The sequence below is a fragment of the Alternaria burnsii genome, assembly GCF_013036055.1.
Source record: "Alternaria burnsii strain CBS107.38 chromosome Unknown 730, whole genome shotgun sequence".
NCBI lineage: Eukaryota > Fungi > Ascomycota > Dothideomycetes > Pleosporales > Pleosporaceae > Alternaria > Alternaria burnsii.
This window is the reverse complement of record NW_024066110.1, coordinates 1,316,041-1,343,520: the sequence shown is the minus strand read 5'-3', so window position 1 is coordinate 1,343,520 and position 27,480 is coordinate 1,316,041. Positions and strand designations below refer to the sequence as shown.

General features: G+C 50.8%; 6 protein-coding genes across 6 annotated transcripts; 2 read left to right on the top strand and 4 right to left on the bottom strand.

Annotated features, from left to right (window-relative positions):
- Window positions 1-199: 199 nt before the first annotated feature.
- GT037_003864 (porphobilinogen deaminase) lies at window positions 200-2,331 on the bottom strand (the record flags this gene model as incomplete). The annotated part of the gene is made up of 5 exons (XM_038928911.1): window positions 200-1,059; window positions 1,120-1,474; window positions 1,825-1,858; window positions 1,904-2,034; window positions 2,089-2,331. Coding segments are annotated over 5 exons (1,623 nt in total), but the record flags the coding sequence as incomplete, so codon positions are not given.
- Window positions 2,332-3,182: 851 nt separating this feature from the next.
- Window positions 3,183-4,361, bottom strand: GT037_003863 (alpha beta hydrolase fold domain containing protein; the record flags this gene model as incomplete). The annotated part of the gene is made up of 3 exons (XM_038928910.1): window positions 3,183-3,931; window positions 4,009-4,257; window positions 4,307-4,361. The coding sequence occupies 3 exons, from the start codon at window positions 4,359-4,361 to the stop codon at window positions 3,183-3,185; spliced, it is 1,053 nt and encodes a 350-aa protein (XP_038788617.1).
- Window positions 4,362-4,697: 336 nt separating this feature from the next.
- Window positions 4,698-8,978, top strand: GT037_003862 (uncharacterized protein; the record flags this gene model as incomplete). Its single annotated transcript, XM_038928909.1, has 8 exons — window positions 4,698-5,052; window positions 5,121-5,937; window positions 5,999-6,418; window positions 6,761-6,975; window positions 7,027-7,290; window positions 7,489-7,552; window positions 8,480-8,682; window positions 8,731-8,978. 8 exons carry the CDS (start codon window positions 4,698-4,700, stop codon window positions 8,976-8,978), a joined length of 2,586 nt encoding a protein of 861 aa, XP_038788616.1.
- A 403-nt stretch (window positions 8,979-9,381) lies between these two features.
- Window positions 9,382-11,508, bottom strand: GT037_003861 (acetoacetate-ligase; the record flags this gene model as incomplete). The annotated part of the gene is made up of 2 exons (XM_038928908.1): window positions 9,382-11,226; window positions 11,275-11,508. 2 exons carry the CDS (start codon window positions 11,506-11,508, stop codon window positions 9,382-9,384), a joined length of 2,079 nt encoding a protein of 692 aa, XP_038788615.1.
- Window positions 11,509-19,077: 7,569 nt separating this feature from the next.
- Window positions 19,078-22,711, top strand: GT037_003860 (oxidoreductase domain-containing protein; the record flags this gene model as incomplete). Its single annotated transcript, XM_038928907.1, has 6 exons — window positions 19,078-19,107; window positions 19,160-20,203; window positions 21,161-21,290; window positions 21,343-21,927; window positions 21,975-22,156; window positions 22,205-22,711. The coding sequence occupies 6 exons, from the start codon at window positions 19,078-19,080 to the stop codon at window positions 22,709-22,711; spliced, it is 2,478 nt and encodes an 825-aa protein (XP_038788614.1).
- Window positions 22,712-23,814: 1,103 nt separating this feature from the next.
- Window positions 23,815-25,539, bottom strand: GT037_003859 (1-phosphatidylinositol-bisphosphate phosphodiesterase gamma 2; the record flags this gene model as incomplete). Its single annotated transcript, XM_038928906.1, has 1 exon — window positions 23,815-25,539. One exon carries the CDS (start codon window positions 25,537-25,539, stop codon window positions 23,815-23,817), a length of 1,725 nt encoding a protein of 574 aa, XP_038788613.1.
- Between the last annotated feature and the right edge of the window lie 1,941 nt (window positions 25,540-27,480).

Genomic DNA, 27,480 nt, shown 5'->3' with positions numbered 1-27,480 from the left:
ACGTCTACAAGTGTTGAACATTGACAAGTATGTCGTTTATACTCTTCTGCAAATAGACAAGGTGGTTGCGTGTGTCTGGATGGGACGTGGCAGAGGCTGGTTAGCCGGATAAAGCAAGAGAGCTCAAAGTGTCTTCTTTATGAATCTAGTGCCATGTGCTTCACCGATTTGTAAGTCATCACTTACTCCGGTGATCGACCTACGAGCTGGCCGCCTTGGCCCTGAGCTCCTCCAGTTGCTTCTTAGCTGCCCACTGCTTCTCCACGTTGATCTTTTCCAGTATCTTGTCTGCTCCCTTCTCGATCAACACCTTGGCGACCTCTTGTCCCATCTCTTCTGCTTCTTCTGCTGTTCGCACTTTTCGTGCTGCCTGGTACTCAACAAATTCCTTGCCATCTACGCTGACTACCATGGCACTCAACACCAGTTCTTGGTCGTCGATATCTGGCTCTTCCTCTTCTACTGCGTTTCCGTGTTTGTCGTAGTCTTTTGCTGGTTGGGTACCGATTGCGAGGCCCTTGCCACCTCTCCATGATGTCTCAACACCGATAGGCACGCTGCAGCCTCCTTCCAAGGTGCGTAGTAGCGCTCGTTCGGCCGAACAGGCTCTTGTTGTCCGCTCGCATCGGATGCCGCTCATGATGTCCTTCATGGCCTTGTCGTTTTTCCTGATCTCAATGCCCAGAGCACCCTGGCCAACCGCATGCAACATACCTCCGCTCGTGCTACTCAAGTATTGTGTGATCCTATTATCGAGTCCCATTCTCTTTAAGCCAGCTGCAGCAAGAATGATGGCCGAGTATGGCGAATCTTCGGCGTCCAGCTTTGCCAGCCTCGTTCCGACATTGCCTCTGAGATCGGCGAACTTCAAGTGTGGGTATAGTTTCCTTAATGTAGCGGCTCGTCGTACAGACGACGTACCAATGGTAGCACCTTGAGGGAGGGTCGCTAGCGTAGTCTCCTTGGGCAGACGAGGGGAGATCAAGAGGGCATCACGGGGATCTTCGCGTTCGAGGATGGCGCCGATCTCGAGGTGATCTGGCAGCTGCGTTGGCATATCTATGCTGGCTGTTAGTCTGCCCTGTCAGGTTCTTGTAGTATCTGAATTGGATCAAGTACCCTTCAAACAGTGCACGATGATGTCCAGATCGCCAGACTCCAGCATGCTCTCCAGTTCACCTGTCCACAGACTCTTAGCGTTTTCGCCCTGGCTCAATTGCTGCAGGGGTGTGATCTTGTCTCTATCACCCTGCACCACAACAGGGCAGATGTTGAAGGTCCGGTCCGGGTAGGCATCTTTCAAGTTCCTCTCGACCGCGCGGGCTTGAATTTGGGCGAGTACCGAGTTGCGCGTGCCAATGTTGATAGGGGGAAATTGCGTGCTAGCCGATGTGTTGAGGCCTTCGGGATTGGCATGAGATGGTCCCTGGATATCTGCAGCTGTTGCGGAAGCCATGATAGATTGCGTATGTGTCTAGAGAGTGGCGTGGTGTTGCAATGATTACTAGGAAAAGATCTGGCTGGAGATCTGGCGGGGTGTGTGGGGCATCATCAACGTCATATTTACCGCGGCCTGGCGTTAGCGTCAGGTACACTCTTCAGTTGACGGGCATATTGACCTGTCAAAGACGATCATACATGGGGTATAGCAAGCTTTCAAAATCTTGAAAAACGATTCAAAATGAACAAGTACCGTTTCGCAGGGTCAACACACGGTATAGCAACCTCGAAAGACGTTGGTTTGAAGTCTTTTTAACATTGATGCATTATCTATTGCCACAGAGGCAGTTTGCCTGGAATAATTCCATTGAAGAGTGTATTTACTTGTCTCCAGTGTTGTGGAGAGAGTTGGGGAGAGCTACATTGTTGTCAGCATCGCGGCATTGTTGTACAGCCGGAGGACCTTTTACCTCGCTCAACTGATTCAGGAACGATCTCCTGGATCTTCTTGGGCACGACCGAGTCCTCGCCATCGTTAAGAGCGTGGGTCTTGCTTGTAGATTGGCTGTTGGGGTTGCTGCCGGTGGGGTGGACCTACGGCCATATTAGCGAGCGTCAAGCCGCACTGTACAGACGTTGTAGACTTACACTCTCTGGCAGGCTCTCCTCGAGGCCCTTAGGGGCAGCCTCTTGGACTTTGTTTGGGACAGCGCTCTGTCCAGTGGCGTGCGAGGCACCCTGTCCGTACTGGTTGGTTGAAGACATTCTGATGGAAGTTTGCTTGAAAAGGTGTGATTGTTGGATGAAAGGTCTGGAGATGGTGCGGAGTTGAGTAGTGAAAGGCATTTTCGGGATGCAAGTCGAATGGTATTTGAATGATTCTGATGTAGGGCCTGATTACAGCAGTTTATGTACGTATCAATGCTGATGTAACGCTTGTGGTGACGCCTCTAAGCCTGGTCTTACCTGCACTCCAAACAACGCGTCATGACCGTGTAGTCCATAATGCTTCTCGTGCCATCGCTAGTGGGATTCTGCAGGATTGTGGGTTATTATCTATGGCTGCGGCCTGAAATGCCACATGTGGCGATTTAGGTATCGCTTGCGGAGCGGTCAGCACAAGATGATGCCGTCACGATGAGGCGTAGAGCGACTCCGCGGCGAGCTTCACGGGGGCGAGAAGCCACATTACAATAGACGAACGTGATCATCGTGGATGTCGACATACATGTTTGCCTCCGAGGTACCGACTTTCAGGGTCCGAGGAGCTATACGAAGTAACGCTGGTCTACGATCGGTCTCTGAATGGCCCGATGGCGCTCCCTGCGTCCCTCTTCGGATTCTCGTATACTCGACAAGCCACAACAAACCATTCTCCATTAGGTTCGTGTCATATGAAACCTGTGGTCTGGGCAACTGTCGTCATCACGTCCTCTTGCAAGATCTGGAGGAACGTAGATGCCTGGTGGACATGCAATTCGAGCTTCTCAAAACATCAATTATAGAACAATGGGCATTTGCTTGCTTCAATTTTTGCTGTTCTTACGAAAGACCTACGTATGGTGTTTTCAGCCCTAGGTTGTTTCCCTCATTAACACGGGAAGCCGAAGAACTGCGCATACGCAAGCAAAACTACAATGAGTAAGGCAAGATATGCTACAGATTGTCATAGTGTCGATGATTGCAATCGTGCGTGATGGATCGATCATTAGTAAAAGTATATGTTATTCTAGGTTTGTTCATTATAGCTTCGCCCTGACCCAGCTCTCGAGTACTTTTTGACTTCCCGTGCCCGAGTCACCCTTGTATCCCAGTATTCGTTCGAAGATCATCTCGTCGTGACACGCTTTTGGTGTAACAACTGTGGTAACTAGACCACCTTTGCTACCAAAACCTTGTGTGAATTTCTTCGCAAATGCCTCGATGCCATCCTTTAGGATTTCGTTGTCGCCCGCCCATATCAAGACTTCTTCTACGACATGGGCAACAGGCTCCCACCATTCTGGAGCTGCTAGAACAGGCTCGTTGTAGAAATCGCCGGCAAATGGAGAGTCGGAGCCCAGGAATGCTGATGCCCAACGAGAGAGGGTTCGCGCGTCAAACATGTCACGTTGCGCGTTTGTGACAAATGCTGGTGTATTTGTTTGTGTCAAAGAGCACCACGGCGAAATGAGTAGTACCGCGTGAATCTTGGACGGAATGGATAACGGGGCGATGTCAGGATGTGGGCGTGCGAGGTGCGAGAGCAAGCCAAGTACAAGATTGCCGCCTGCGGAGTCGCCGCCCAATATCAGATCGGAAGGGTTACGGCCTTTTGTATGCACAAGGTAATCAAGTAGCTCGACTGCTTGCTTCAGCTGGCTGGGATACCTTGCCTCGGGTGCGAGGTCGTATGCGAGGAGGAGTGCGGATACATCGGGACCGAGGGACTTTTGGAAGTCGTCGAGCCACAGCATATGGCCTGCAGTGCACGGCGTCACATAGCCACCACCTAATCATGTCAGTTGAGTTTTAGCTATTCTGAGTGTCCCGTCTTGCCATTAAAGTATACGAAAATCGTCTTCGCACTCGGGCTACCCAGCCAATGCGCCTGTGTTCCACTAGGTAGCTTGATGCTATCAGGTACGAACTTGTATTTCTCCGCATGCTGCATGTAGGTGGGAGTTGACGATGCGCCGTTTGTGTACCGGTCTTGCGCAAGATCGAGGTTCCCTAGGTTAGTTCGGAACATGGCAAGCATGACATCTTTGAAGTACGTGTTGGACCCATTGTCGCCTTTGAATGGTGATGTGACGGAGCGTTGGAGAGCTGAGCCCACTGTTGGCAAGATTAGTATTTGTTTTTGAGGAGATGACGTAGTGCATACTGGCTTTGAGAGTGGCCGAAGCGATGCCCAGTTTGCTTACATTCTGATCTGCCATGGTATCGTTGTGATGGTACATGCGATGGGAACAGGACGCTCCCACCATGATCAACAACAACAAGCATAACAACAATTCAGCTAGCTACCCCATGGTACAAGTGGAGTCGCAGACTAATCGTGCAGGTGCGGAGGGCATTATCCGATGAGCATGCCGAGGTTGGCGATAGTCCCCGCAATCGCTCCTCGGTTACCCCGTACTATGCCCCATGAGCTCTAACCTGCAGCTCGCAAAAGTCATCGCTGCGGTAGTGTCCCAGCTCATGACTCGGGAGAATCCTGCCACCGGGGCTGCCCATTCTCCTCCTGAATCGCAACCCACACATCCATGATCAGCATGGCGTCGCCGGCGGAGGCAGATACACCCGAAGGGGCCCCTAGAGACGATGGCTCGGGCGATGGTCAGCCCAACAAAAAGCGCAGGACTGGCCCCAATTCGCGTGGCGTGGCCAATCTCACGCCTGAACAGCTTGCCCGCAAGCGCGCAAACGACCGCGAAGCTCAACGTGCCATTCGAGAGCGCACCAAGAACCAGATCGATCGCCTCAATCAGCGCATCCGGGACCTGGAGAGCCAGCAGCCGTACCATGACCTGCAAGTCGTCCTCCGCGAGAAAGAGGCGGTCCAGGCGGAGAACGCAGATATCAGGAAGAGGCTGGAGAGCGTCCTGAGCATCATCCAGCCCATCCTTCGTGCCACGGGCGGTCTCAATGGCACGTTGACAAGGCACTTGGCAAGGAATCAAGCTGACGATACGTAGAACTGGCAGCCGCCGCCGAACGGTCGCCCCTCCCCATCCACCCTCACCAACAGCGCGACGCGCCTGTGCAACCTGCCGAACCACGACCCTTCCACATTGCCTCGCACGAGCTGTCCACGGCCTCACCCCAGAACGGCGTGCATTCACCGAGCGTGACCGAGGGAGGAAGAGCTTGGCTGTATCCTAGCGATGCGCCAAACAGCCACCTGCGCCGCTACTCCAACGGCAGCCCCGGTCCCCATTTCGAGCAGTCGCGAACCCCCCATCTGCAGGCTGACATGCCCTTCGACGAACGTCTGGGCGTGGATTTTATCCTCGACAACGGGCAAAGGAGAGCTGTCGATCCGAACCTGCCTCCACCGCAGCAGCCGCGACCCAGCAATGTGAGCAGCAGCCAGCATGCCATGTATGCGCCGAGCATGGTTGCCCACCTCACACTCCCAAGAAACCTTGCCGCAACATGTCCCCTGGATGTCATATTGCTCGACTTCCTCCAAGATCGGCAAAATCGCGCTGCCGAGGGTGTGCCCATGAAGACACTAGTCGGACCCCAGTACCCAAACTTCACCTCACTGGCGTATCCCGACCGTGTAGTTGATGCCCATCCGCTGTCGAAGCTGTTCACCGACATTCTACGCACATTTCCAGACATCTGTGGTAGGCCAGAGCAGGTTGCCATAGTCTTCATCATGTTCCTGGTCATGCGCTGGCAGATTGAACCCACGCAGGAAAACTATGATCGGTTGCCGCACTGGGTCACGCCGCGACCTTCTCAGCTCTTCACTGCCCACGCTTTGTGGATTGATCATCTTCCATGGTACGTACCAATCGCTACTCCGCGAACTGCTTGGAAAGAGAGCACGGCTAACCTACCCCAGGCCTCGCCTTCGCGACAGACTCGTCACTAGCCAGCCGCCCGTATCTTTCGAGAACTTCTTCATTCCCTTCACAACTACCATCTCGCTGAATTGGCCTTATGAGCCTCGCGACTGTCTCCTCCCGGCCTCAAAAGTTCACACCCACACCCTCTCGACAACCTCGTCCGTATCCGTGTCCTCGCCTTTCTCCACACATGTAAACGCCGGCTCACCGCAAGACCCTTCGACCCCACAGCCCCCTGCTGCGAACAAGTCCGCCGGTATTACATCCATAGGCCCACTGCCCAAGGAAGACGATCAATGGCTCATCAACCCGGCTTTCGAAACGCACCTCCGTGATTTGAACAACTGGACACTGGGCCCAAGCTTCAGAGGCAACTTTCCCGCATTTGCTGATTGCGTCAAGATCAAAGAGGGAAGGTGATGAGCATTGTAGATGTTATAATGCGTCGCGGTCAAGTGCTGACGTGTGGGTCAGGAAGGCTATCTATTTGGTATTGCATGTATATTTTATTGTATCGTTGGAGGCTAATGAGGCGGCTCTATTGTGTATTAACAAGCATTTGGTATTGTATTTCTTCCGACGGTATACGCCTGGGCAGGCAGCACCGAGAAGCAGGCGGTGGGTGCCGGTGACAGGTGGCTTAGCATCATATTGGTATCAAAACGACAACACACGAAATTTATACCAACATCATCTTAACCCCGAGTTCGCCTGGTCTCTGATTGGTGAAGACGTGTGCTGGCCCCGCTTTTGTTTAGCAACGATGCCAACTCATCAGACCAACTGCCCCGAATTATTCGACCTTCCCTCGCCGCAGCTGATACTCCTTCAAACATACCCAGTATTTACACCATACGTCTTTTCAGTATGGCTATTCCTACACCGATCCGCGACCCTCTGCTGCAGCACATGTTCGCATATCTGAACCCTCGCCGCGATAAACTTCCCTCCCATATCGTTGAGACCATCGCTGGTGAGTAGCTCCTACTTCTTCAGATTCAGATAATTGATGAACCATGTTCAGGAAATCTCACATTTCTGGTGAAATACACTGCCGGTCCTAGTGTCCGCGCTTCCCAGATCTCAATTTCCGTGATCGACGTTCGTGGACCCAACAACAGTGAAGTCGGCCACAAGGCCACAGTCTGTATTCACGACGGCCCGGGCAAGTTTACAGTCGTGATGTGGAAGCAGGTAAATTGGGGTCAAAATGTCGTCATCGGACTAGGAGAGAAAGTGGACAAGGCTATCAAAGATATCCTGGCGAAGGAAGGAAATGACGGATATGGTGACTTCGAGGGCTAGCAAGCAATTTGGTCGATGCTCCCTTGTTGGACAAAAAGTTCTTGGAAGAAACTTGTTAGCCGACTACGTGAAGCTTCGCTTCTATCACCGTTCTCACGACCTGGTGTCAGTTCATCTACAATACGCGGTAGATATCGGCTAGTGATAGCATGAAGGATTCACATCACGTATTAGTGTCTAGGAAGAAAAGAAGGTATGGGAGAAGACGTAGAAGCTCATCTGAAAAGCTTCAAGGCCGTGTACCGGTACTTCACCACCAACTTGGATTCTTACAGTGACATGTACTTCTCTCTTGGCGCGCAGATACTCCGCCGGGCCCACTGTTTCCACCATAACAATAGGAACGACGTTCTCAACGATTGTCAGTTCATCATCTGCACTGTTGAAATATGCCTATTTCGCGCAGTAAATCGGCCCCATACGACCATTGAATTTCCTGAACAGCGACTATACAACTTCTACAGCCTTACTGCGATGAATGCTCCAAGAATCCTACCAACGACGCATCATCATCACAAGAAAGACGCTTGTTCATGATACTTTGTGGTATGTACTTGATCCATCCACTTCACCCCAGTCACAACCTGGCCAACATGCAAAGAGAACGTATTTAGCCAGCCTTCATCTTCCGATGACCCCCAATCACCTACGGTAGAGTGATTTCCCCAACAGACATCTCTGAAGGCTCTCAAAACTGGTATTCTTGGATAAAGGGATATGAGGATCAGCCGCCTCGGGTGTGTTCGTCAACGAAGCGGGATGAACACACACAATTATGTGCTGCTGTATCAACAAGGACGATGAAAATGGCATGGTAGAAGTTTTGATCTGGAGTGTGATAGGGTGCCAGAGAGTTCTTCAGAGATGGAAGGGGAGAAAGTGTGTTAGCAAGACAGGAAAACGCAAGGTCAGCAACAGGTGCTATTATTGGAGGATCTGGAGACAGACAGGGCGATTGGAAGAGTCTCAAAGATGCGTGTGACAGATGGGGATATATCGACAAGAGCAGAGCTGGGGCGATGTCAAGGCACTGCAGCATGTGATATTAGCGGTGAGGATGAGCATCTAGACTGTACAGTCAACGTTTGTATGTGTAACTGCAATGGCTTGGCATTATGCTCTACTGTATCTTCCGCTTTTCCAAGCTCTCTCACTCGCAATACCGCCTGTAGACAACGAGCACTCTCTTCAAACCTCGAGCCGCAACCGCATTGCCCGATGGCTGCGCCTCAGCCCGCAAGTGCGCTCGAACAGCGCATCTACGACCTCTTACGTCCCTTCCGCAACGAGTGTTATGAAGAAATCGATCTTGTAGACCAGGTCGGAGCGATCAATCGAGCAATTAAGCTTGAGAGTATTGCCATCGTTCTAGCTCGTATGTGCCAGAGCCCATCTCACCTACGACACTGACTCACTCGTTCAGAAAATATCGCCTTCCTCGCGCACAATCATATTGCGAACACCAAGAACAACATCAGTACCTCCGATATCTTTGTGGTTACAAGAGGCTGGGCAGGAGATGGAGTGGGTACGACTGACGGTGCCATCGCTGTTTTGGTGCGTTATCCGGAAGGGTTTATGGGTGTTGTCAAGGCTACATTCGAGGCCGAGACAACTATCGTCGATGCATTGTGTACCAAAGTTGACAAGATGATTGCTGAGAACTTCTGAAAGAAGCGGCAATGGATGTAATAAGAAGGAATTGATGTGGCTATGGGAGGATTGGTTGGCAACACTAGGCAAGAGCGTAAGCTCGTGAGTAGTTCAGATAGTACGAGGTGTTAATTGTGGCCGAAAGGATCTGCTAGCGCTGTCCTTTCGCCCGCACCTTAAACAACATCGTGTAACTAAGCTCAAACCCGAGCATCTAACGTGTGACGGGCTGGCATGGTTGCAGATGAAGTGAGACTTGCTTGTCGGGCGATCCTTGGACGCGGCTCTGGCTCGTTGATCACACCTGAATCACCACCATAAGCGGCTGGACGCTGCCTTTCAAGCCAGACAAGTAATCGACAGATGGGATGGGAGCATTGAACGGCGTTCAGTATAGGGCAAAGTGATCTCGATTGAACGATCAATGCGTCCTTGCCCAGTCCCGGTAAAAGTCCAGACATTCGGCGTTGGCTACGCTCGCGCTTGTCTTAACATTGAGTCCGCAAAGTATTTGCTTGACAGCTCCTTCTACCTTTTTCCCGTTAGTGGTAACAGGTATCTCTGGACATTCTTCCACGACGGCGGGAACATGGCGCGCACTGAGTGCTTGTTTGATCGTTGTCTTTATTTTTCCAACAAGATCGTCAGAAATTTGACGGCCTTCTGCCATCTTCAGGAAAAGCACGACCGTCTCATCTGTATCAGACTCTCTCCTTCGCCCAATGCAAAGCGCATCTGCCACATCTTCCGGGAAATGTTGGAGCACCACATTGTATATCTCAGCTGATCCAAAGCGTACGCCTGCAGGTTTGAGTATACCATCACTGCGTCCGAGCATCCACAGCCCACCAGTGGCAGGATTGAAGCGCACAAAGTCGCCGTGATGCCAGATGGGCTGCTTTTTTTCGTTCGTGAACTTGTCAAAATATGACTTCCAGTACTTTGAATCTCCTTCTGATCCCCAAAACCCCACCGGTTGACATATGAAGGGTTTGGTACAGACCAAGTCGCCCGGTTCGCCCGAGGCTGAGACGTCGGCACCTGTGTAGTCATACGCAGCGATCGCCATGCCTAAACCAGCGCCTTGGATTTCGCCTTCATAAACGGGTAGAAGTGGGTTCGGTGCGCCAAACAATGAAATGATATCCGTACCACCGGTAATGCTGCCTAGATTGATGGTCGAGGGGAAGGCGGAGTATACATAAGAGAATGTCGAAGGGGCGAGTGGCGAACCCGTGGAATAGATCGCCTCCAATTTGTCCATGACAAGTCCAGCAGCAGACGGGTCGACGGACTTTTGCTCCAGAATGGATAGGTACTTTGCGGATGTGCCGAAATGGGTGATGCCGAACTCATCTATCAGACGATGCATCGCTAGGTCGTCTGCAACGGAAGTCGACGGGTCGGACTTGTTTACGTAGCGGAATGGAGAACCATCGAAGAGAACCAATGTAGCTCCTGATGCCAGTCCACTGACCAACCAATGCCACATCATCCACGTACATGTTGTAAAGTAGAAGAGCCGTGATCGGGGTGTCATCGAGCAGTGAATAATGTGCTCTTTCTTGTGTTGAAGTAGTGTACCGATGGCTCCATGGACAATGCATTTGGGTGCACCTGTCGTGCCACTTGAATACAAGATATATACCGGATGGTCTGGCGGCAATTGCTTGAAGACAAGCTCTGACATTGACTTCAGTGCTGTAAATGTTGCGTAATCGTAGGTTTTGCCAGATTCTACAGGAATGGAGGTGACATCGAACTGTACTGAGGCTACAGTAGGGAAGATAACAACAGCTTGGAGAGATGGCAGGTCCCGCGCAATGTCGGCAACCTTGGGCAGTACTGGATGGCTGCGGCCGTTGTAGAAGGCAGCGTTGTCTGCAAAGAGCAAGGCCGGCTCGATCTGACGTAATCTATCGAGCACAGCGTGGACGCCTGTATCTGGGCTGACTGCTGTCCACACTGCTCCCAGCGACGTCGCAGCTAGCATTGCTACCAAGGCGCTTGTGTGGTTCGCGACATAGCCAGCCACTCGATCGCCTTCCTTGAGGCCCAGATGTATCATTCCGGCTTGGCACAGCTTTACTCTGTCCCTGAGCTCCTGCCATGTCACAGTCTCCCTTGTAGTCTCTGTTGCGGCGATAACAGCAGGTGAGGAGGCATCGACTGTAGCGGTGGGGAATAGGAGGTTCTCGGCGAAGTTGAGTGTTGCTCTCGGGAAGAAATCTGGACGAGGAAACATGGGCGCGTCGTCATCCACAGCCTATCCATTGTAAGCAAATACAATGTGCGTGAACCCAAGATGACTGACTGATGTTGGGGTTCCTTGGTGCCTGACACCCACGAAATCCCAGGCTCTTTGCCAGAAGTTGTTGACATTGTTGATACTCCATGCGTGTAACTCCGAGTAGTTGGAAAGCCGCAGATTATGTGTCTCATTCACCAATTTGAGGAACTGGTACATGGGTGTCGTTTTTGGAGAAGGATGCTCCCACAGGAGTTTGGGGCCTGTTGGACTGCCATTGGTGCCTTTCGTTCCGTTCATCGTGTCGCAGCCGGTGTGAGAAGTGCTTCTAGGAGCCGTAGCATCAGAGTTGGCAAAAATTTGAGGTTTACGGCTATCCAAGGCTTCCAACAATTCCTGACAGGGGCCTCGGTTCCCCCGCGCCCGATCTTGTGGAGCGGCATATTCCGCTGGCGGGTCGCGAAAACATCGCGGTTCCCCACGTCAGAATACAACAGCAACCCCATGGGCAGTCCGGTCCCCATCGCTTTCATTCCGCGTATTCCGTTCGAAACGCGTTCTTTCATCGACGGCAGGCTTTCTGTATACTGTCTGCGTAACTCTAGCGGGGCTGCAGGACTGCGCCATGCGTGTGCGAAGGTGTCAAATACACGTCTACGCTCTCAATACGACATGAATGCGCCTGTGGATTACCACAGCCCTCGCAGCTGATTCACAGCCACCAAACTCAACATGCTTGCTCTCGTTATGCCACGAAAATTAGCGACCTCACCGGTATGGAGGCACAACGTGCGGACACAGTGCTGAACACGGGAAATGAAGAAGTAACCAGGCCTTTCATTTCCAAATCGCCATCACTACCTCATCTGCGTGTTTCAGTACCACGATCGGCACGTTGGCTGGGGCCTTTTTCACCGGTTTCCAGGGCGTTGGAAGCGTAGTCTGATGGTGTGTAGGACAACGCATTCATGCCTAGCCCTAAGTGGGATAGCACATGGTCTTTGCCCTCAGACTTGAGCATTTGTTACTGCATCGCCTACTGTCTTCATGGATGTTTTTTCATATAGTTTGTTAGGAAATTACGAGGTACATTTGAAACAGACCGTCTGAGCGAATCGAGGCATTGGCAGCAAACACCATGGCAAAAATCGGATGCAGGAACAATCTTACATCTGCCATGGCTGGGTATCAGGATCAGACGATCACCTGGACATGCTACGCGATGGCACGGACGTTTGCCTAATTTCCTTCCACGCAAATTTCACATCTGCGACGCTTCGGACAACAGTTCCATCTGCTTTGCACCTCCAGCGTTGTTTGGCTCGTTGTCTGGAACCCTCCGGAACTTCGGAAATGCACTCATGATGGGATCGAAAGTCCTCGATTGAAGCCAAACGGACCCGTATGAGCCTCTTGATGATGAGATGATGGTCCATACCATCTGTCACGACTACAGCACCAGGGAAGGCGGGACAATCACTGAATGCTCGAGGACTCATTTTTAGCCAACTTTTCGAGTGTGTTACTAATGCCGACCCATATCTCAGGTGGCCAAGACTTTACCGTATGTGCTTCGAGCGCCCGAAGAATATGGTTCTGGGGACTGGTACCTGCATCTGTCATCTGTCAGCTAGATCGGGGGTGTGACGTGTGAACACTCGCATCCTGCTAGATCCACTGTCCTGCCTATAGCTCTGGGACTAGGCCTACAGATGGGTTCCTCAGGGGTATTGCCAGAACTGGCTGCAGGACCGCTACAATGCTAGTGCTTATCTTGGACTGAGCAGTGTTGAGGGCTTGCCAGTGGATCCAGCACTTGCTATAATCCTGGACATGCCATCGCAAGTGCGGGTCTTGTTCGATGCTGCAGATGTTCGCGTCTTTTCGGATATCTTATTTGCATGCTTAGCGCAAACACGTTTCGTCCGCAAGACATTCAGTTCCCTCGCCACGAATCTCTGACAACGGGATAGGTAGGGGTTGATACGCACCAAGCCCATACATTTGCGAGATCGACATGGTCTGGAGCCTGCGTCCCCATGCTGAGGGTATGCGACCTGCATCTACGCTTCCCTAAACGGGAGCACTTGAGTCGGCCCATGCTCTTCCTTGGCTGTCTGTGAGTTTTATGGTCCATGTCCTGGCTTCTTTACCCCCTTTCTCCGCTGAAGGTACACACATGAAACTGAAGATGCACGGCTGAGTCGGAAGTTTGCGATTGGTCTACCAGTACTATAAGACTCGGATCTATTGGACGTCTAGCCTGGTATCCTCACGCATCTAGAAGGTACCCGTGATACTCTATTATCATGATGACAGACGACTAATACCATTGTGTACAACGAATTTGATTGTGAGTACTAAGACCCTAAAGAGAGGTAAAGCTCGAAAGATTTCACACCAGCACCAGGAGCAGAAACGCCACCTGATCGCATCACAATCCAACAACTTGGGTAACAAGTAAACGATGCAGCTTACAACCCTGTACCATGCCCTGGCTCATTGCTGCTCTTACCAAAACGGCCAGAGCTAGTGAAGCTCCATGCTTCACGTTGCCGCAATAGATCAAGACAGGGCGTCAGAAAAGGAGTGAAAGATACGAACACGTGCAAAGCAACCACACTGGCCTCAAGTCTGGGATACATGAGCACCATATAGACTTAGAAAGTCCCAGTACTGACCCGATATCAACATTACCATCAACCACCTTAGACTTTCCAGTATCAAATCAACCTTCCAAATCCAGCTTATCGAAGTTGCTGGTGAGTTCGATGTTGGTGTTCTCCCTTGAGGTTTGTCTCGAAAGACTTTGGCTTACATTTCAGCACTCAGTACCAACCACCAACACGGTCATTTTGATTCGCAAACCTTGTAAATATGGGCAGTCGCAGTAGGCGCGATGCCTTCTCTATCGAAAACCACAACCACACCATGTCTTCTTCAGTGGCCAACGAAATACGGCGTTTACCTTTAACCGCCCCATGTCCATATCATGCGGCTGTGCTTGCAACCGACGTTCGGCAATCTGGATCTCAGTCGGCAACATTCACACGCGAGATGCTCCAGTACACCCCACCCCTGACTTTGACGCAAGATTGGTGTATCGGCTCTTCAGCAAGCAGTGGGTGCACTTGTGCGTCTTCTGGAGGACCTGGGAGTGACAATATGTCCCGCGAGATCGATGCCATTATTCGAGCTTCTAAAGTTGCTGCCGCAGCCAATCCAACTCCCCCACGCAACGACAAAGGAGACCCTGCCGGATCGGCAGTAAGAAAACCGTTTGAGTAAAGACTATTATGAAGCCTGGTATGGGTAGTTTCTGGATGGGGTTGTTTCTTTCTTGCAAAGTGCCAGGTTGCGACGGTCGCTACGCCAAGGAACCTCCTCGGCACTGAAATCTTAATGGAGTTCTTTTGAAGTTCAAAACTGGGCGATTGTTAGTACGGCTATCCTTGTAGCATACGATGTATTTTCACGATCTACTTGGCCAATTATATCCAGTTAGGCAAAAGATTTATCGGCCGCCGTTTGCGCCACAGTAAGCGATCGCTTCCAGTGTCGGTAGCGTGATAAGGTACGTGGGCTTTGATACAGTATATCACATGATGTCGCCACTATGTTCAACAATAACGCATCTACGTGCGGGAGTGGACGCTATGATCTACAAGTCTGCGTCGTTACTTCAAGGTCGATCGAACGATAGGTATGATATTCATCTCGTCAAGGCCATCCAGATAGTATTTGCTGCTTAGTCTAGCTGAATAGGAATGAACCCTGAAGCCAAGGACAGACCTTCTTTGGTACGGTTTCTAAACGTCGCTTCCAAGATTGTTCACCGACGCATTAGGAATTCGGAGATTCTTGGCCCAAAAACCTCGCGCAAATGGTTCCATATCGCTGCTTGAGTTACTGTAACATCTTCGATCTGACATGTAGAGCATTATTTTGCACTCATATGCTCTACAATAGTCAAGAGAATCTTGCCAACATTGAGATGATCACAGCGTCGTGGTATGGAATCGCAAACACCGTGGCCGCAGTGCGACAAAATTCGGTCGTGAAAGGCATCGCAGTTCATCATCTAACCCCGTGATCTCGATTCTGTTCCCAAACTCGGTTGCACGATACGCGGCAAACCGGTTCCACGGAAACCTCTAGTGGCAGCCAACATAGGGGCCAATATCTACTTCACAGGCCTGGCTAATCTACTGAGGTACATAAACGATGCCAGCAGGGCTTCGCCGTACGAGGCGGTGTGGAAGTGAAACTACCAGCTGAATTACTCGGTCCTTCGATGCCTCCGGTCAACAGACACCACGCCCGCCTACAGTTTTAGTGCTCACTCCCACTGAGAGATGAAACATGCTAGGTCTCTCTGAGATTAGAGATCTAGCCAATCCTCTATCGCTGTCGAACATGTCGACATTCGTAACGATACCTTGCAGTTCACTCGGCAGAGGCACAGTACTAAAGTCAAGGCGATAGTCTCAGACCGCGCCACAGTGCAATTGCGGCTATGATCATAAACTAATAAGCTTCGACTGCATGCGAAAGATTCGGATTGCGAAAGATGCATGTCAAAGGAATCGCGTCTCCTATCCTTGCTGGCCAGGTGGCGCGGTTGGTAGTAAGTGAGCAGACTGCAGACATGCAATGGTATTCTGATCCATTATCATCGGATACGAAACCGAAACTACAAAGCATGGGAGATCTGGAGGATCTGCACGAGGAAAGTAGTTGTGGGTATGAGGGCCTGTCTTTTCCGTCCACGGCGTCTTCATAACCAAACAAATAAGCTGCTCACCCACCCTCATGCACACAGACGCAGGGGGAGCGCCTAGGTCTGCAACCAGAAATCCACCACGCTGCCACGCCGCACGAACGATAGCGACTTGAGTTTTTGGTTGCGAAAATCTTCAGCCATTTGCCTGCAAAGAAGGATGTAGGTTTTACCGCTAACCCGGCAATCAGCCTGAGCCCAGCGTGCCAGTGTTAGGCGCTCCACGGCCGCGTGTGCCCAGGAATCGGCACCTTCTATCAACAGCAGGCTTTCAGAAGACTGCAGCAGCCCACCAGAAGAAGCTTCCGTCAAAGCGCAAACCGGCGGTGACGCCACCAAGACCTTATCAGCTTACTTAGAAATTGTCGTCCGAAGAAGAGGTGCACAGTACCGCTGAAGTCGCAAGCCTTTCGTCACTACTTGTTTACACGTACGCAGCTCCCGTTGCGCACATCTGAGAATAGCTTTCGAGTAACTTCAGCGACAAGCGCGTGGCTACAATGAGACACCGCGGTCCTTTGGTCTTTGAGTTTGCGGAAGTAGACTTCGCTACGGCCAAGTTCTCGTAAAATTTTGCTACTTCTCCATACTAAGACTGGCCAAAAGATTCCAGAAGAACGGCTGCATGCAACTAAGCCCGGGGGATCGGGTTGTGTGGTCCTGCCTCCTGTCTAGGTAACAAGGCTGTGTAAGTGTACAGCAGTGTGTCATTGGGTGACACTACGAAGTTTTACCCGGTGACGTTCTTAAACAACGATAGAATCTACGGGGAAGCGGCTCATCGTCCCATTCCTTCCTCTTTGGACCGACAAGGCTGCTCAGGCCTTGCAAGATTTTCTGCACCCTTGAGGGCCGGCACCCTTCCCCATATACATAGCCTGATTTCTACCACTCAAGCGGTCTGTACCTTACACAATGAGTGTTGCCTAATGACCACCTTACCACATTGTCATCATGACCCCTATCTACACCGATCAAGGCCAGATTGAGAGATATACATGCCTAAGGCAGTCTCTCACTATTTTCGGCAACGTAACTTTAATCTTGGGAGGGGATTTTATGACCCGATCTTCAAGTACTACTGCATGTTTTTCTGCTCCACTGAGTACTTGGTAATCATGTTCGAGCATGTAGCATGATAAAAAGTAACTGAATGCGGCTTGCGGTTCCGTGTTGAAGAGACCGCATCTTTCTTGGTACAAGCTCACTCCTAACGGTTCTTGCCCGATGCATTGCTCACTCGAGCTACGTAGCGGAAACATTCGGCTTCCCAGCTGCCTTATCTTGGGCGTGTCTGGACTGTATCAATCGCTCGGGATGCCGATCCCTACTTCGCGTGTAACTAAAAACAAACTCGTCCATGGAACGAGTTTGTTTCACCGCGTGAGCAAGGCTACATCCGATGCATGACACCACACGGCAGGCGCTCATGTCTGCAGACCCATCTTAGCCTCTTAATTCTCTTGTCTGATTCGGCCGCGGAAGCTGCGATGAGTTCCATGGTCATGGGTCTGTTGATTCGAGAAGTTCGCTTGGGTTCTGTATCCACAGCCACGACGATCCCACACCAGGATAGGTGTCTTCCGACTCTTGCCTGATAGGTACAAGAGCCCGTAGCGGCCCCTAACCCGTATCCCCGATTCCATAACAAAGATCTAAACCTTCTACATACAGCTAGCTCACTAGGGTACTAACAGATGGCGGAATGAACAGGCCGAGTCATGCGACTCCGTGCTGTCAGTCGTGGTCAATATTGGGGCTGCGCAATGAGCGTGTGTTCTACACTGAGGAAGAGTGGCTCGTTGTATCTCAGCCAATGTCACAGCATGTGAAGTATAAGTAGCGCATCACGCGCCGCTGTTGAAGTGTAGTGGGTAGTCTTTCTCATTTCCTTTGGAATCTTGAAGAACAGGATGGCTTTTTCAGTACCGACAGCAGTGGTTGTATCAGCCATTGGTCCTGGCTCTTTTCAAAATGATCGCCAAGTACATCTCCCGTCGTTATCTCATGGGCACGAGAACTCTGCCGAAGAACATGGTAACGAACCCGCTGGCACCGCTATGCAAGTGCATCGCAGTGACCTCGACTGTGTTGGTATGTGGGCAGATAAAGAAGAACCCCAGCCCACTCAAGCTTTGGTAGATGCAGGTATTGTAGCCTTTGAGGTTTCGGTCCGGAAGCTACTGATATCGTCTAGTCCAGCTTCGTGTATCCCGAAGAGATTGCTCACGCCATCGAAATATACACGAAGCGTGTTTTGTGTCCGAAAACCACCTCCATATTATCGAACTCCTCGAGAGGCCATACGTTTTCAATACTACCGGTAGCATGTTCCAGAGACAGGCCGGAGGTACAACAGCCCCAACGTGCACATGCATTGTGATGATCGAGGTAAATGACGAAGCACACTCAGCGGCGACGATGACGAACGGTGGGGCGGCGCAATCAAAGGATCTGAACGGAGCGCGGTAGAGTAAAGCCCTTAGTCAATGTCTTCTATTATCAGATAGAAAATGATGAGATGACTGGTTGTTAGCGCTCAGTTCAAGGTAGCAAACCAAGGAGTGTGAAAGTATAGTATTGGAAGAGTCCTTGTTTTTCTTAGACAAAAGACCCTGTTCTCTACGTCTTCTCACCTGCACTTGCGTCATACGCTAACTGATATCATGTTGCGATGTTTTCGCACGGGATAGATGTCTTACATCTTCATTCACCATTCGAAGTTACCAATATCAGCGACGACAGTGAGCGGCAGTATAACGCCCATCGTGTGTTAGCTAGATCGCCGTCAAAGACGTGTCTAGACTGAGAATGCGAAAAGCACTAGTCGAAGGCAGTGCTGCTTATCGATAAGACAGGTGCACGAGCCACCTCACGCACTCATTCTTTTCGTAGGCCTAGCCTTCCTGTAATGCCAATTATGCAGCTTAGGTAGCATTCTGTGCATCTCAGTTTCGACCTTTCCCACGCTTTTACTGCAGTTGATGCAATTCCTGAGGCGAATACATGTCTCATTGAGAAGACAATCATCAATCCAGGTGCCAGTTCGCCCCCACATTCGACAATTCTTCTATCCCCCTACCGCGGCAATGGACTTATCCACGGATGCCATCGAGCGCGTTCGTATGTCGCCCCTTCGGACTGAACGGGTTCGGCTGACAGTCATGGCAGAAGGGCTCGGTGCATCATGATACGCATGCTACACCACCACAATTCATTCAGAAGGAACATTGGCGATATCAAAGCATGCGTAAAGCTGACCTAGACACCGACCCAGACATTTTTGACCTTAGCAAACGCGACCAGTTTAGTGAAGATCACAAAGACATCTGGCGTCCTGCAGGCATCATTCCCGCGACTCAGATTGAAGCTGCTTGCCAGGCATATGCAAGGGGCAAACCACTCGCTATACCTGCAGAAGATGCGCAGATCTTCGAACATCGCGACTTCCCTGGCCTTCAGGTTATATCTGGGCTTCTTCCCCCTGAGACACAAGTCCTTTTTACGTCATGTCTCATGCACCGAGATCTGGCAGATGCAGGCCACAAGATCAACCTCCAGGCGGATTATGATATCCCGTACCCTCCGAAACCCACATCAGACGAACTGCGATTCGACAGTAGCTTTTTTCTGCGTCAACGAGCAGCACCGGAGGATTGTTTAATGCCGAAAGTTCAAAACAAGCTGAATCCTCTCAACAACGAGCAATTTTTGTACACCAAGCTTCGTTGGCTAACACTCGGCGAGCAATACGATTGGCCTACTCGTAGCTATGCAAAGCATGCAACGCCATTCCCGGCAGATTTATCAACACTTGTGACTGGTCTCTTTCCCCATATCCGGCCAGAATCTGGTGTGGTTTTGATGTACTCAGCTAAAGACTTTATGCCTGTACATCGCGACGTCAGCGAGCAGTGTCAGAGAGCGCTTGCAAGTTTCAGCGTCGGATGTGATGGTATCTTCATCATGGCACGAGGAGAAGATGATGGAGAGGGTGAGAATGCGCCCAGAAGCGTTGCCATCCGAGTCCACAGTGGCGACGTTGTGCATCTGACCGGCGACGCTCGCTGGGCCTGGCACGCGATGGCGCGTTCGATACCTAGCACATGTCCATCCTACCTTGCAAGTTGGCCAGCAGGTACACCAGGCTCTACAGCGGCTGAAGAGAAAGCCTACAAGAAGTGGAAGGGCTACATGGGCACCAAGCGCATCAACGTAAGCTGTCGGCAGGTCTGGGATTGAGAAAAACGGCAGCCACAGGGACGGCCCGTCTGGGGTCCCATTGCAGTGGACACGAGTTCCTTTATGATAATCGGATCCGTACACTCGGTGTCGTAGTTTTGCTGACGGCGGCCGCGTAGCGTACTCTACGGGGGAGCAATCCTCGGAGCGTTAGTAACCCTAATTGCAGCACCTATGTGCAACGTCAAATTCAGTCCAACCCGAACAGTCTCATAAGTTATTGCTAAGCTTGCCACGGATCTATTGAAGTAAGTGTACGCTGTGTTATATTTAACGACTGAATAAGTGCAGCATCTCCAGGCACTGTTTCTCCCAAGGTGCAGCGTTCAGGGCAGTGCCAGCGTTCCCCCAATGCTCTCCAATTTCTTTTTCCTTGGCTTAGGCCACCAGCTCTTCTTTACGGGTTGACAGCCCGCCCCTAGCGAGTCAGCTAGCCCAGTACGGGAACCTGACGCTAGTATCCGCTATCATGGAGTTTTGGTTCGTCGGTAAGCACACTGCGCACTAGCTTTCGAAGCCACTAGGATACTGTGGTCGATTACTGCCAAATGAAGCACACGGATCAATGGGCCCTGAACGCCATGCGGCAGAACCCTGGTAGTTTCTGACATGTTGCTATCTATCGGTGGAGACTGCGACCTGCCCTTGCTTGCCTCGTGTTGAGGGTGTGAGCTTGTGCTGGTGCTTAGTGCACCCACTCTTGATTCTCAGGGTCCTGGGGGAGGCGCAGCACCAGATGGCTTGAAGTTTATATTACTCCCACGCCTCGGACCTTCTCATCGTTAGTGTAACTTTACCTCTGCATTTATCGTTAATATCCTCTGTTCTTGCTCATCTTTGCGTCGCGTTGCTTTTTGGAGATAGCTTTCGTGACACGTCATGGGGATCCTGAACCTTCCTCAGTTTCGTTACCACGGACCGTGGGTTCAGATGCTAATCGCCGGTCTTGGTGTTGGTTCCTCTGCCGGTATCTACGTTGCGCTTAATCTTCTAGGAGCTGGTGGCGGGAAGCCGGATTCGGCGCAGGTAGTCCAGGTTGTCAATGCGACGCTATGCGCAGGTACACAACCATACATGAATCTTATAGGTGACCTATACTGATCATCCTGTAGTATGGTTCTTCTCTTCGTCCTTTGGTGGCTCTATCTTGAACAAGCTTGGACCTGGCCTTACCATGTGCATTGGCGTTCAAACCTACGCCGTGTACGTAGGATCTCTCTGGTACTACGATGAGACAGGCAAGAGCGCTTACCCATACGCCGCCGGTCCTATCATCGGTATTGGTGCAGGAATGGTATTTATCACTGCAGGCTACGTTGCAACTGGCTACCCCGAAGAAAGAGAAAAAGGATCCTATGCGACGATACTCATGAACATGCAAGCGCTCGGTTCGGTCATTAGTGGCATTATCCCAGTCATCATAAACAGGAACTCGGATACTGTTGCTGGTGTACCTCGATCAGTATACATTGCTTTCATAGTCATCATGGTCATTGGTGGCCTACTGTGTCTAACTTTGCTTCGACCACACAAGCTCACGAGAGACGATGGCTCTGTTGTCGCTGTTGATCGACCAAGAGGAGTTTGGGAGGAGCTCAGAACGAATCTGTTAGTCTTCACAGACCCCATACTCCTCATGATGCTACCGGCATTTCTACCAGCTGAAGGGTTTTTGGTGTACAGCGGATCAGTAAATGGTAGGCGTTCGAAACCCGTTATCAAGTCAGCGCTTATATCTCTGCAGCTTTCAGTAACAATCTCCGCACACGCTCACTGCTTTCTTTCATCGCTGTTGTCATACAGATACCAGCAGGGTGGGCGTTGCAATACGTCCTCGATTACCCGGGATGGGGTCGCCGCAAGCGCGGACTGGTCGGCTTGACAAGTGTTTGCATCCCTCTAGTCATTGCGTGGGTCTGGGAGATGGTATGTGTAGGCATCGACGGCTCGTTAACACGAACTAACGTCACGCAGATCCGAACTCGAAACTACGATCGCAACAATCCACCCACCAACCCTACAGATTGGGACGAACCAAAATTTGGATGGATTTTCTTTCTTTTCATGCTCAACTGGACCTTCTCACAGCTTTGGCATAACATCGTCTACTACTGGATCGGCGCTCTTACGAATTCTCCTCAGAAGCTTACGCACTATGTTGGTGTCTTTCGCGGCGTGCTTGGAGCGGGCGAAGCCATTTGTTTCGGCCTCGATAGCATCAAGATACCTTTCATCGCTGAGGCAGGTGGCATCTTATTGTTTTATGTGATAGGGATCGCAAGTTTCTACTACTTGGGGATATATCATATGCAAGACACAAACTACGATCGAACCGAGGAGGGCGTGGTGGTACCTAACCATATTCTGGAGACGGAGGGAGTAACACCAGATCAGGAAATAGTTTCAAGAGACAGAGAAGAAAAAGAGGGGCATGTCGCGGAGAGCGAGAAGGATGAGTCGAGTGGCAATGGGAAGGTCTGAAGCTCCATGACACGCGTTCACCAATTTCGGTATCTTTTACCAACATTTCTCATCAAATATGTTATAATAAACCATTTCGCAAATCCTGGGCGTCATCCGAGGCTACCGCCGATAATACTGGCAACTATCGTTCCATCGTCTGATCCGTTGGAAGTATGATTTTAATCTCCACTTTTGTTTTTGCTTCTATGCCGGATTATCGCCCGATCCCTGCGCTATAATAGGCCAACATAGACGGCAGTATAGCACCATGCATAGCCAGGTCATAAGAAGACGTAAGCCTGCTCGTGAACGTGCATGCGGCAATGAGAGACCCTCGCTCTGATTGCCATTGCCACCCGCACACTATACCCCAGCAACACGCAAAGCTCTCCGTCTGTAGGCCCCTCGGTTATGCATGTACAAGTCATGTTCAACTCAGTCGATCACTACCCATCATGTAAACTATCCGAAAGCATGGCAATGCACAAACGGGCACAAACGGCATAGTTACCCCCACTGTATCCAGCGACGGGCCGTCCCTATGGAGTTGCGTTATCGTACTGCATATTTGCGGCGTGGTCGTCGCTTGATGAGGGAGTGGTTCACATTCACCAAGCTTGCATGGGCGATACTTAGGTAGTGGGGCAAGGAACGAGCTGACTGTGATCGAGGTGCGTACGTTGACATCATCGGCACGGTACGAGACTAATGCACAGGAGCTTGGAGGCGCAACGGAAGCATGTCTCAATCCGGCGCGGGGTCGTGTTCGGGCGTTTGGAGAAGCACTTAAAAGGTGGAGACTAACGGGCGTTAGTGGACGGCAATACGTGTTCTAGAGCGTAGTCCAAGGAGTAACGATCTGCGGAGATCTGCATGCTTCGGAAAAGATTTCGCTAAGTAGTACTGGAGAAAACTGAGCATGGCACAAATCATTGGAGAAGCGTGTATTGAGACGTTCTACACTAGTTTTTCGTCAAGAGCTGTAAGTCGGTGGTAACTTCGGATACTTAGCAACTCCCTCCATCACCACACAACTTCTCGTGCATCTTGGCGACCTTACATAGCCACCCTCTGTTACAGTAAGGCTCATCACTCTCGTACTCACTGCCGATCCAATACTCCTAGATGTCCAGAAGCTCGAATCTGACAAGCAGCGTACAGGTAGTTTCATGACCGCCCAAGTCTAGCATCCGAATGAAGTTCCATCCAGGCATAGCATACATCAGTCTTATCGCTGCAACAGCGAAGATTGGGTTTCGCGAGAAGCTGTCATCGCTTTTGATTAACAAGCGTAAGAAGGTCAGCTCGTTGTCCTCGAATTCCCATTCTAGGACATCTTTCCAGACAGGATCGTTGGCGGGCGAATTATCCTTGTGCATGAAGCCGGTCAGTTTGTGGGGCTTGTAGGGTGCGGTTTTGCGCTTGGGTGGCATGTTGTTCATGTCGTTAGGATGCACAAGGGTACACGTTAAGTAAGGCTTGATGTCATCATGGTCGCGATCATTTGGCAAGGGAACGTCTGTTGCACCGGCAACGTGTAGGCGAAGTTTCTTTCGGCGTCCAGTGTTGAGGTTACCAGAGCCCCCTGCACGAAGTGCTGCCGGTTTCAGAACATAGCCACCAGAGCCGGCAAAGAGTGCTTCGTTGATCTGCGAGCTTGCGCCGAAGGTTTGCCAGTTGAGAGCGCATATCTGGGCGCCAATACCCCAAAATGGTACTGGTGCGAGATTTTTGGAGGAGATGCGGGTGCCCTTGGGGTAGACGCGCATCAAGTGGTGCGCATTATGCCGTGCGATCTTAGCGCTGTTGGCAGGAAGGTGGGCTCTCAGACCTGACTCTGAGACGTTGATAAGCTGGTGATGGGGCGCGTTGTCAAGCTCTGATTCGAACCAAGAGTTGTTGACAGGTTTGACCGACTGAGCATACACCCCGAGTTCAGCCAACTCGGGGATGATCGTACCAGCATTAGTGGCCTTCTTCTTCTCTGCATACTCATGATGAGCTTGTTTCTGTTCCTCTTCGTCGGAACTCGAATCGCTACTGCTACTTTCCTCCTCATCGGGTAGATGGTACTCCACGATGACCGCCACCTTGTTCCCAAGCTCAGCAAGTGTAACATGCTCATGGTTACTTGAGTCATCTTGTTCACGTGTACCCTTGTCTCGAATGGCCTTACTGAGAAGTCGGGGGCCAAGTACCTCTTGCATGATCTGCGCTAGGCGGAGCTGGCCATGCGCTCCGCAATGGTTTTCTAGGGAGATCATGATAGGTGCAGCATTCTTTTCGCTAGCAGCTTCTTTGTCGACGACATCGCGAATCGTCTCACATACTTGGCGGAATGGTATGTTAGAGACGAGGGTATACCCGTGCGTGACTTTCGGCTCTTCTCGATTATCATCGTTGTCCCAGGCGTCGATCTCTACACAACGGGATCCTGTGTGCAGCGCGATCTCGTAAGCAGAAGCATGCGACTCGCCAAAGAGTTGATGCGCCATCAGGTAAGTGTTGTGCGACGAGCTGATGAAGTATTCGGGGAGCGGATGGCCCCTGTTGATGACCTCCGCCGGAACCTTGATGTGGCTTCTGTCGAGCAGCTCTCTCAGCGCCGTACTTCGCTCCTCACTCTTAAGGCCGGCTTCGGACTCTTGCAAAACGCCCTCTTTGACGAGGAAGCTCTTGAGTACTTCGCTCACGCGCAGCTTATCTTTTGTGATATGCGACTGCCTCGATGCGTGACCGCCGCCTGCTACGGTCCCGGCATCAACAAATTCTCCCTTTTCTTCATCATCGATCTCTTTTTTCGAAAACGGATTGAGTCTGGAAATGCCTGATACGAGGTCGGCCATCTTAGAATAAATGTAGTTGTGGCACGTAGGTAAAGATGTGAGGAAGCACAGCCACTGGCAGGTTCAGCTGCTGGCGGGGTCAATTGCTAGGCTTGGCTGGCGTAAGACCGGCTAACACGGAAAGTATGGCTGGAGGGCGATCATGCTTTCTGCTGTCGCACTGAATGACGCAGAATGCTTCTGAAATTCAATGATACAAACCCCAACGATGCAAACGATCCTTCAATCTACTATGAATCGTACCCCACTGCTAATCATAGATGTCCCAATGAGATTTAGCCAGTGGAATAGCTAGGTCTCTTATTGGACACTCCCCCCTATCTCGCACCGGTACAGAAACGCTCCATTCCCATATCATATATGAGTGATGGTCACATCAACTTAGTGAGCACTGTTCACACGTTTTACTCCAGTTTCAATGCCAGCTCGTCTAAGCCGCGATTCCGATATTGCCAGTCGCCTACAACGAGAAGCGCGACATCGCCTAGGTGCTGCGGGTGCTTCCAGGAATCTGCTTTCTTTACAACAATTTGTCTACCTTTATTCTCCTAAAAAAGAGCTGGGGATCTCCAATGAACAGATATGATCGCCGAGGTTGGCGTATGTCCTGTCACAACCATGTTGTTTTGCAATATTGCTTATGGCAGTCATCGGTCTGACGAATCGGATGAAGTCGTAGAGTATTTGTTCGAAGCCACCGGGGCAAACTTCGACGTAAAACGTCATGTACGTGGCCATTCTCCCATCTCCATGATAGTTGCACTCATAGTCGCAAGCCACGTGCCCATTATTAGGACCGGAGTGGACTGTTTCCCTTGCGAACGGGAACGAGACTTGCTGAGTGGTAGCACAACCTTTCATATATTGGCTTCTGGAGATAACAGAGACCATGAGTTGGCCAGCGAGAAGTTCATGGAAGGTGTCGTCAGCGTGTGATCAGATGGAGTTTTCTGTCGCTCCTTTGCGAATTACGCAGTGAAGAAGCTGCGACAAGGCAACACATTTGCCTGGCTATGAGAAGAGGACTACGTGCTGCCTGAGTAAAAAAGCTCATTTTCTCATCAAATCAATGAGCCAGTCCGATTTTGGCAATTATTACAAATGTATGTTTTGAATGACAAAACCCATTCCCAGTCGTACGCGCGAAAAACATCGAGTTCATCGATGCCTTCCCGTTCTCAGCCGACACGAGAGCCTGCTTGAGAAGTCGATCTTCATCCAACTCTTTTGCGATGAGCTTTGCAACGATTATCGAGGAATAGTAATCCAATCTCGTAACAGTATCCCAAGATGGCCAAGCAGCATCTCATGACTCGAGTCAGAAGTAGCTTCTGTTGTTGAGGGTGCTTTCGTCCTACGTATGGCAACTTGTCCAATTGCGCCAGCTACTGCATTTCGAAGGATGGTTATGGATCCGTTACTGGCGGCATTGTGAGTCTGCCCGATGCACTGACTGCTGTCGTGTACGATGAGTAAGTTTGTCAGTTATTTGGTATACAACAATGTTGCTTGACAGCATAGCATAGTATAAATCCAACAAACATGGGATTGGCATCGACGACCAAGAGTTGATCTAGTCTGTTAAAAATGACGGTGTACCGTACTTGGACTTGATTCAGGTGACATCGGACGGGCGGGTTACCTAAGTGTACGCTAACTCGTAACATCCCCGCTTGCGCACCTTTCGGAAGCGGGTCCGCCTACTAACCAACTGCCATCATCTGGTTACAGACTAGCAAATTCACTACACGCTAAATGGTATTTTCCGACGTCATGGAAGCTCTGACAACCAAAAGCTCCGCATGATACGCATTAGTACTGGATGCGGGGTCTCAGGATTGACCTCGGCGCTCATGGCCCTAACATAAAGCATCGTCAGAGCAAGACGCTTTCGCGGTGCATTCTCAAAGTTGCAATTGAAGAAACACCAATACTTTTACA